This window comes from Gymnoscopelus braueri, assembly GCF_963280865.1.
Source record: "Gymnoscopelus braueri genome assembly, chromosome: 15".
In the NCBI taxonomy this organism is placed as follows: domain Eukaryota; kingdom Metazoa; phylum Chordata; class Actinopteri; order Myctophiformes; family Myctophidae; genus Gymnoscopelus; species Gymnoscopelus braueri.
Window position 1 is genome coordinate 33,821,752 of NC_137620.1, and position 10,146 is coordinate 33,831,897.

At 42.8% G+C, this 10,146-nt stretch overlaps 1 protein-coding gene across 3 annotated transcripts in view; it reads right to left on the reverse strand.

Moving 5' to 3' along the window:
• The window catches only part of ppargc1a (peroxisome proliferator-activated receptor gamma, coactivator 1 alpha), a 70,561-nt gene extending 63,680 nt beyond the window's left edge, over positions 1-6,881 (reverse strand). For all 3 annotated transcript variants that reach the window (XM_080451366.1, XM_080451367.1, XM_080451365.1), the window contains exons 1-2: positions 6,664-6,881; positions 893-1,072 (exon numbers count right to left, since the gene is read on the reverse strand). In XM_080451366.1, coding sequence (XP_080307492.1) covers positions 893-1,072; positions 6,664-6,711 — 228 coding nt within the window. In that variant the 5' untranslated portion in view covers positions 6,712-6,881. The remainder of the gene's footprint in view (positions 1-892; positions 1,073-6,663) is intronic.
• Positions 6,882-10,146: the final 3,265 nt, after the last annotated feature.

Below are 10,146 nucleotides of genomic sequence, written 5' to 3' on the forward strand. Positions count from 1 at the left end.
GTTTACCAGCTGAGACTACACAGTCAGATGTGTTTTTGCACAAACTGAGTCTGTACTGAAATACATAACTCTGGATAAGGGTGCCTATACCGCCGGCGGCCCGACGATCATAACAAGGGGACAAAGGTCCCCCCCGGGGCTTATCACTGCAGGGGCCTCTCTGCATTATCTTCCCCTTTGTACTTTTGGGCAATGTAAAGGTCTGTTTGTAAACTGGTAACCGTTCTGCTATAGTATTTGGACGGCATTTAAGGTAGCAGTTGGCAGGCATAACAGTGTTCAATGTCTTTGTGTTTTACTTCTTTTTCTGTTTTTATCTCACTGACACTCCTCACTGCTGACCCTATACAGCATGAGTTCATTCCACTTCCACAAATCAGATGACTTCCTGTGTCTCACTGTAGCCTATGAATCTTAGACATATAAAGGTAGACGCCTCCTCTGGCTCTGAAGCGTCTGTATGGCGGGCGCGCTTACGCTTCCTTGGGGGGCAGCTGGAAACTTCCGCGTGCGTCACAGAAGGGGGCGTTCAGTAGGCCAATGAGAGGCAGGTGGGGGCGGGACAACTAGATTCTGACAAGTCCTGGAAAAGACGCGCTGTGATTGGCCAGTGCCCGTTCCCCCCATTTCCGGGGGGGAACGGGCACTGGCCAATCACAGCGCGTATGGCGGCCACCATACGAAACAGGTCGCTCCAACGAACTGCAGAGGCCAATGAGGTATCTAGGTTTCTATATCTATGCTATGAATGTTCCACAGCGTGGATTGTGAGCATTTACAGACACATCCCAAGTAATGTCCAGACATGGGTACAAAAAACAACAGACAAAACAAACAAACTTTCACTCCATTTAAAAAAAGCACATCGGAACAATCTAGTAGTCTGACCTACCTCAAACAGATTGGCCGCCTCGTTGCCATACTGACTGGAAATGATCTCCGATTGGTCGCTGTACCATTTGAGGCCGCCCAGGAAGCTATCCGCATCCAGGTCGCTGACATCCAGCTCTGAGAGGTCAAGTTCAGGAAGGTCCGGACAGAGGGGCTGGTCTTCACCAACTAAGGCAGCACACTGGAGCAGAGGGGGGGGGGAAGGGTGGGAGGAAACAAATCAGACAAAAGAGGATCAAATTCGTCCCACATTTACAATTTGGACAGAGTGACGCTTTTATCCAGAGGATCAAACATGCACATTTCTACTAGCATAGGCCTATGTGTGTGGAAATAAGGCCGCTATTCGATTGTTGAGATGAATCAGCATACTCAAATGCTTAAACCCATTAAGACCTGAGGCGAGTCTAAAAATGTTTTCTAAATCCCCCCCCCAAAAACCGCGATTTAAAAAAAAATATCAGATCTACAAGCTCATAGCGCGGCACTCGGTTCGGTGCTATGAGCTTGTATATCTGCTATTTTTGAATAGCCAAAGAAATCTAAAATGACACAGACACGTTCCCGGTCTTAATGGGTTAACCACTTGAACCCCAGCATCCCTATTCCGGGGGAAACGTTTGCCAAAAAACAGCAGATCTACAAGCTCACACAACGCATCGCAAACAGTGAGCTTCTATAGATCAGCAATTTGTGTCGAAGAGATTTGGTTCATCATATAGTGAAAAAGGTGTGCCAAGGTCCGTTTTTACTTAGAATAAAGGGTTTAAGTGGTTAAGAGCTTGTCAGCACAAGAAAATATAGTATTATTATGCCAATGTAATGATTTGAAAAGGCCACTTCTTTTGTGATGAGTCCCGTGTATTGATAGGTTCCTTATCATCAATAAAAATAAGTTCTTGCAACTTCAAATAAATCAATCTCTGCTGTGCATATCGTAGCCTATCCCATCTAAAGCTATTAGTAACCCATTCATTATGTTCTAACTTCTACAGCAGGGGTCTTCAACAGGGGGTCCGGGACCCCTAGGGGGTCCTCAGAGCTACTATAGGGGGTCCGACAAATCTTTGTGTGATAGGATTTCGTTTTTTTACATTAACCACTTGAACCCTAGAATTCCTTTTCTGAGGGGAACATTAGCCGAAAATAGCAGATCTACAAGCTCTCAACGCCTCGCGCTGCGAGGCGTTGAGAGCTTGTAGATCGGCTATTTTTGGCAAAGAGGCTATATGTGTAGAGGGAAAAAAGAGCAGACTAAGTAAAAAAAATAAAAAATTAATCTGAAACACAATTTTATACAATATAGAGTAGGGGGTCCCTGCTTCATCTCTCTCTCAGCTAGGGGGTCCTTGGCCTGAAAAAAGTTGAAGACCCCTGTCCTACAGTAATTGGCTACAGGTAGCCGTTTTTGAATGACAACATTGGGCTGAAGTGCCACCTGCTTGCCTTGCACTGTGCTGCTCGAGTGCGAGTGCGTCCGACTTGTGGCACACCTTGTTCTGTCATCTCTTCCAACACATTTTGTGATCGCTCTTGAACTCGGTGTTAGTTACTAGATGCTGCCTGCTGACATTTTATTTATTCGCCAATCGCTTTAACAAGAAATCGAGTCAATGTAGGCTGTACCACAGCTGACCTTCCTCCGCCCCCTTTTTTTGTGGGGGGCTATCGAAGAATACTCTGAATATAGCCACCATCCAGACGTTTGACAAGTCAAAGGGGCCTTGAGGTGAGGAGAGCCCTAAGCCAAATGGCTTGGTGCCAATTTTTGCTAAAAAGGTTGCTCCAAGGATTCCTTTCCCTGACCCCTCACGGTTCGGAGGGCGGCCCAGAATAAGCACTGCATGCTGGACCCTACATTACTCGTGTTCAATCGGTTCGATATGCATTTTGGATCATGTGGGTCAGGCCTGGCGCTAAAATAAGCCAAAGTGTAGGCTACAGTAGACCATTGGTTCTGAAAGTGGGGTCTGGGGACCCCCAGGGGTCCTTGAGGGGGTTCCAGGGGGTCCCCAGCTAAATGTGTGAATATAGCATCACAATAAGTTTAACCTTTTATACTTTGGCTATTCAAAAAATAGCAGATATACAAGCTATATATAAAATCTTGAAGATTCGTGCAAATCTTTGAACATATTTCTTTTAAAGCCAACATTTTAACACAAATCTTTGCTTCTGGGGGTCCCTGGCACAACACATTTTCAGGTGGGGGGGTCCGCGGCCACATACATATCAATGTGGGGGTCTTTGGCACGAAAAAGTTTGAGAACCACTGCAGTAGACAGGCCTCGGTCGAGCCTGCGCGTGTGTGTCATCTTAAACGTAGCCATTATGACGAGCAGTTATTGGGAACGCTTCAGCCCAAAGTGTGAGAGAGCTAAGAACTACACGAAAGGCCTTGGGCCTGGAGCAGAGCCCCGAGACACTTGGCCCACACACACACACACACGACACACGCACACACGACACACGCACACACTGACAAAATGGATCACTTGGGCTCCAGTCTCCACCAGAAGCAATGCTGTAAGAAGGACGTCGTTGCCAAATCCATTTTTAACTTCGAAAAGACACCGCGGTGTCAAACGTTCATCAGCCCCTCACGACTGCGACAACACGATTACTTTATTATGAGACTTGATCCCCGACCTATGCTAAATGAGCGAGGCGAATCCGGTGCGCATGTTAACAGCCCCTTCGTTCTGGTAAAGGTACGAGAGATAGAAGACAGAGGCACCAAATAGCAGTGGTGGAAAATGTAGCCTACTCGCATTTCTTACTTAAGTAAGTATCAATGCTGCAATGTAGAAATACTGCAGAAGTAAAAGTCTGGAATTCAAAATGTACTTGAGTAAAAAAAAGTACCAAAGTATTGGTATCAAAATGTACTTAAAGTAGCCTACCAAAAGTATAAAGTACTCATTACGCAGAATGTCTCATTTCAAGTTTTTTAAGTTTTTTAAAATAGCAGATCTACAAGCTCACAATGTGCAAACGCATTCAATTGTGAGCTTGTAGATCGATTGTGAGCTTGTAGCTCTTCAAATGGCCGAAATGTATATAGGGCTGAAGTGGTTAATGTATGTTTTGTAATGATAATCAAAATCTACAAAGTAACTAGTAACTAAAGTTTTCAAATAATCATTGTGGAGTAAAAGTACAACGTTTCTCTCTGAGATGTGGTGGAGTAGAAGTAAAAGTATTGAAAATTTTGAAGAAAGTAAAAAGATACCTCAAAATTGGACAGTACTTGAGTAAATGTACTTAGTTACTTTACACCACTGCCTCTCTCTTATGGTTCTAATGAAATAGCGCCGCCAGACAGACAGACCCGTGCCAGTGATTTACGCACGCAGAGCACATAAAAGCACCTGCTATGGGGAAGATTGTTAGGAGAAAGACAGTGGTCTTTCGATGAAATAATATGACTGTAACCACATAACCTGCCATAGTCTTCTTTATACAACATTGCCTTGTCTGTGGCCAACAATTTGTAAAAAGCGAGACTTGCTCCACGAACATACGCACATTCATATAAATAGGCTTTTCTGAGATTTTCTAACGGAGCCGTCAAATGGGTAACCGGAAGTCTCGCCCCAAAACACGCTCGCCCCCATTTCTTTCGCGGACCGCTCACCCCCTGCTGCAGTTCTTGCATTTAATTTTGTTTTACTGAAGATAAGGTTAGAAATAAGATTAGGGTTAAGCATAGCTTTACTGAGGTGACGTTTAGGAATAAGGTTGGGGTTTGGCACCATTTTGCTGAGTTGTACGTTTAGGAATACCTGGCTGGTGGCGACCGTTCCGAGGTCGCCGCCGGATTTACCGCGGGGGCGAGCGTGTTTTGGGGCGAGCGTTCTTGCAGAGTAACGAAAGGCTTTTTGCTGAAGCCCACCTTATTGCTCAAATGACCAAGTATAGCTGCCTATCAATAATTGACGTTAAGTGGAAAGGGGTGAAGCTATCCATTGAACAAAAAAAGATAATTCGTCAAGATCAGTCACAAATAAGCCAGTGCATAGCCTACTTATATTGCTTTTGTGTTTGTTTTTTTAACAGAATCATCCTCAAGTCAAGCACCAGGTGATTTAACGAACCAAAGACATGCGGATAGGCTGCAGTCATATCATGGACTTGTTCATTCTGAAGAGGAGAGGAGCTTTCCGTTACATTTATAGGCTGCTGTCTGCAGACAAGTAGCTTATATACATACACCTAAACGTCCGCAACAAATTGAGTTGGAAAATAAAGTCTAGCAATACGAATGTCGCTTCTATATCCTCCTACATTGTTGTTTCCACGCGCGGAGCTTTCGCATTGGCTCTGAATACATCGCTAGACAACAGTCTTGTCTGACTATAAGCTTGTCAGAGTCAGAGAGTGTAGGCTACAGCCAAATGCACATTATAGGCCAGGGGTTCTCAAACGTTTTCATGTCAAGGACCCCTAAATTAATATGCATTTGACTGCGGACCCCTAGATGAGAATATCGTGTGCCAGGGACCCCCATACAAGATTTGCGTCGTTAAAATATTCAAAATGTTACAACTTTTCTTCAAGATTATTTTGAAAATAGCAGATCTTCAAGCTCACAATGCATGGCATATATAGCGACATGTTGTGAGCTTTAGTTGTAAATCGGCTATTTTCAAATGGCCAATCAATGTATATCAAGTGGTTACATAGATTGTATGATTAGTTACAATGATATATATTAATTATGTTGGGGACCCCCTGGAACCCCCTCCTCAAGGACCCCTGGGGGGGTCCCCGGACCCCTCTTTGAGAATCAATGTTACAGGGGCAACGCAAAACGATCTATTTTGGCAACGCGTGACTGCGCGACAGACAACCAGCCGATCCGGTGTCTCTCCAACGGGGGACGTTGGCGCACAGACGCGCCCGTACAGCAGCCTCTTACTACCGTATAGACTATAGAGAGATGCTCCTCTCCTTCACCGTCCGTCTGTCTAAGAGAACAAGCTTTTATTAACATGCTCGATCATTCAATCCCGATGGCAGCAGAGCATCAAAGAGATCATGGATCGGCCAAAGCACCGTAGAATACCTGAATTAGGATCATATTCTGTTATCTGGACACGAGAAACGGACGCTTCTGTCTGAGACTCTGAGTGAACCACAGGAACGGAGCACACACACGCATAGACACATACACGACTCAGTCATACACGCACACACACAGATCTGGTTGCTGGAAATATCTCCGCCAGCAGCATGTGTAAACATTCTTTCCGATTGCTTTTCCTAGTGAGCCTGGCCAGCAAGCAGCAAAGCAAGCAAACTCCCCGTGTCTCTCTCTGCACGACAGCCAGCCAGGCACTGAGACACCACCGCTCCAGTCCGGAGCCTATATCCGCGCACTACTACAACTAAAACATCACAATTAAAAGGAGGAGAGAAAAAAAAGGAACGTTTTTTTTTTTTGGTCTGCATATTTCCATGACTTGATCATGTATTCCCGTGCGTGTATTTGTATATATCCCGATCGCATCCTTTCCTGCTGTCCAGATGCGTGCCCACAGCCAAAGCACCACCACCAGCACCACCACCAGTAATGGGGAAAAGGAGAGCATTATAACAGGCTTTAACAGCCTATATTCTCTCAAACCCAAAATCACTGTCTTTGATGGATGTTCGGACGGTGTTGGTTGGTCCATGATCGTCCCAGAAAACGGTCCAGAAGGAAGGAAGGCTAGATCAGGGGGATCATCATCGGCAATAAGTCGGGATCATATTTTAGATGTTGCTCACCTCTAATTCTCTCCACACCGAGTCCTGGTGACACCTGTCCCACGCCATCCAAGCCACTGAATGACGGTCCAACGCAAAAAAAAATCAAAACAAAAAGGAAAGGAAGCAAAAAAAAATCTAAAATCCACACACAGGCTCCACTCCTCTCTCACACAGGCAACTGATGCCCCTCGATCGCCGAGAATGAACCGATCGGGGCACCTGTCTTACAACTGCTTTCCATCACATGACAAAGCTATTAAAAGTAAGGCAGGGGAGTGACTCTCTCTGAGTCCCCCCGTCCCCCCCTCCTCTCCTCCCCTCCCTCTCTCTCTCTCTCTCTCTATCTCTCTCTCCCACTACTCACCCAATGACGTACTGTAAAGTAGGCGGGGTCTGGGGGCCCTGCGCGCATAGTAGATCTTTGCCCCAGTGGTGGTGGAAAAAAAAGTACTCAAATGTTTTACTGTAAGTAAAAGTATCAATGCTGCAATGTAGAAATGCTCCGTTACGAGTTAAAGTCCGGAATTCAAAAATGTAGCCTATACTTGAGTAAAAGTACTAAAGCATTGGCATCAAAATGTACTTAAAGTATACCAAAAGTATAAAGTATAAATTATGCAGAATGTCCCGTTTCACAAGTTCAAAATGTATAACATATCCTTCGAAATTAGCAGATCTACAAGCTCACGTTGTGATCTAGATCTGCTATTTTCTAATGGCCGAAATATATAAAGGGCTGAAGTGGTTAATGTATGTTTTGTAGCCTAATAATAATAAAAATCTACAAAGTAACAAGTAAGTTTTCATATAATTGCTAAAGTAGCCTACAATATTTTTTAAAGTACTGAAAATTCTTCAGTAAAGCAAAAAATACTTAAAAATTGTACTTAGGTACAGTACTTGAGTAAATGTAATTAGTTACTTTCCACCACTAATCGTTTCCAACTATAAAACCGCTCAATTAATGACACGGCAAAGATAAAAGACATTTCAAACCCAGTCCACGTAAATTGTCGTTGCACTTATCAGGAGGACTCCTCTGCAGTGTTGCCATGTCCGCTTATTATAAGCGACTTTGGGCTTCTTTTTCTGTAAAGTTGCTTGTAATATTAGTTTAGTTGCGGGTTGCAGTTTTTGGGGCTTGTTGCTAAAATGAATTTTGAATTTGAACCAGTACGCGGTGGTTGGTGTCATGGACGCCCAAATGAATATGTATTTGTCCCCTAACCTAACCCCCATCTAAAAATGTTTTATGCTTGCCCTGTACTATATTTGTGTTGTTAGAATGTTTAAAAAATATTCCAAATATTCCACATTTTATTTAAAGTTTTTTTTTAAAATAGCAGATCTACAAGCTCACAACGCAACGCGTTGTGAGCTTGTAGATCTGCTATTTTCAAATAGCCGATGTATGCAGTATACATCTATTGCTCATGTGGCCTATAGTATAGCTTGTTTTCCTAAACCTGGTTGCTTATTTCTCTCACAAATTATGGCAACACTGCCAGACGGCGCTTTGCAATATTCATAAGACCGTTAAAGCGTTGAACAGCCCCATAATGTATAGAAAAGCATAGCTGTGGTCTTCTTTAATCAGGATTCTCAATCATCACACTATAAGAGTGATGAGGAGAGAGAGAATTAACGCTATTTGTAGCATCATGAATATAAAAACCAATGGCAAACTATTAACTATAGGCTATACCATGCGCAATCACTTTCCCCTAAACAGATTATATGCGATTAGTGTATAATGAAAATACAATACACTGATGGGGTAGGATTATACAAGAGCAGGATTAATCAGTGGTGGAAAGAGTACTACATTTCTTTACTTAAGTAAAAGTATCAATAATGCAATGTAGGCTACTCTGTTAAGGTCCCGTATTAAAAATGTACTTAAGTAAAAGAACAAAAGTATAGGCATCAAAATATACATAAAGTACCGAAAGTATAGGCTACTCAAAACGTATAAAAAAAACTTTTAGGCATTGTGAGCTTGTAGATCTGCTATTTTCAAGTGGCTGAAATATATAGGGCTGAAGTGGCTATAGTGTGTTTTGTAATAATAATCAAAATCTACAAAGTAACAAAGTAACTAAAGATTTCAAATAATTGTAGTGGAGTAAAAGTATAATATTTGCCTTTGAGATGTATAGTGGAGTAGGCTATAAGTAAAAGCACTGAAAATTGGAAATACTCCAGTAAAGTCAAAAGTACATACAAAATTGTACTTAAGTACATTACTTGAGTACATGTAGGCTACTTAGTTAATTTACACCACTGTACAAGAGCAGGATTAATGGTCAATTTGACAATTTGATTTCTTAACGTTTCAGCCACAGCAAAGTTTAAGTTGCTGCCACAGAGCTGGCTATACTGCATAGAAATGTCTTTTCTCTTTTGGACAGCCTATAAGTTCAAAACCTTAAAAAATAAGTAGGCCGTGTTTAGAGTTTGGTTATAGCCTACCAAATAAGGCCAACCGGTGCTGTTGAGCGTCGGGCAGAATAAAGAAGCAGGTGACAGTATCAACCATGTGTGCAGTGTCAACAAGACCTGTATAGTCAACACATCACTAGAGAAAATAAAAACAAAGGCTTTGTGGACATTTCAAACAGAGTGGTTCGTCCGTTGGCTCGTGCGGGAGTAATAGATCTATACTGTAGAAGGAATTATTTTGTTACAAATCAGATGGCTACATGTATTCTTTATTCTGATCAGTAAATAACATTACCAGGCACTTATAATATGCTAGCAGCTGTATAGGCTACTCTACTGTACGAGAGCAAATTACATTTAACAGCATATATTTCCTTTTCGGTTTTCTTTTAAAACAAATAGCTACTTAATATTCTTTCACCAAACAACATTTGTGAATAGTAACAATGGCAATTATAGCCCTAATGTAAATATTTATTGTTCTTTACAGGTGTGCTACTCCTAGCAAAACCAAGATAACTTCTAACAACACATTTCCATAATAAGAAATTCACTCCATGGAATATGCCCCAGTTCAATTTCTGTTGTTGTGAGCCTATTAACTCCACCTGAGCATGCAAGGAGCAATTGTCTCCCTAAATTAGTGAGCCACATAAGTCTCATTACACACCAAATTGCACAGAAACCTGTAAAAGGTTGTGGGACCGGAAATTTGGATTGTACGCAATGTGCGTTCGGCCTGTGTGTGTGTGTGTGTGTGTGTGTGCGTGTGTCTGTGTCTGTGTCTGTGTGTGTGTATGTGTGTGTGTGTGTGTGCGTGCGTGCGTGGGTGTGTGTGTGCATGTGAATGGCTGTGAGTATGAGCATGTGTGCGTACGTATGTGTGCGGCATGGCAAGTGGCAACACATACTTGCTGCCATCTGAGGGCATTTGTACCCATAAATCTATACATCTGTGTGTGCGTGTGTGTGTGTGTGCATATGAATGGCTGTGAGTGTAAGCATGTGTGCATACGTGTGTGTGTGTGTGTGTGTGTGTGTGTGTGTGTGTGTGTGTGT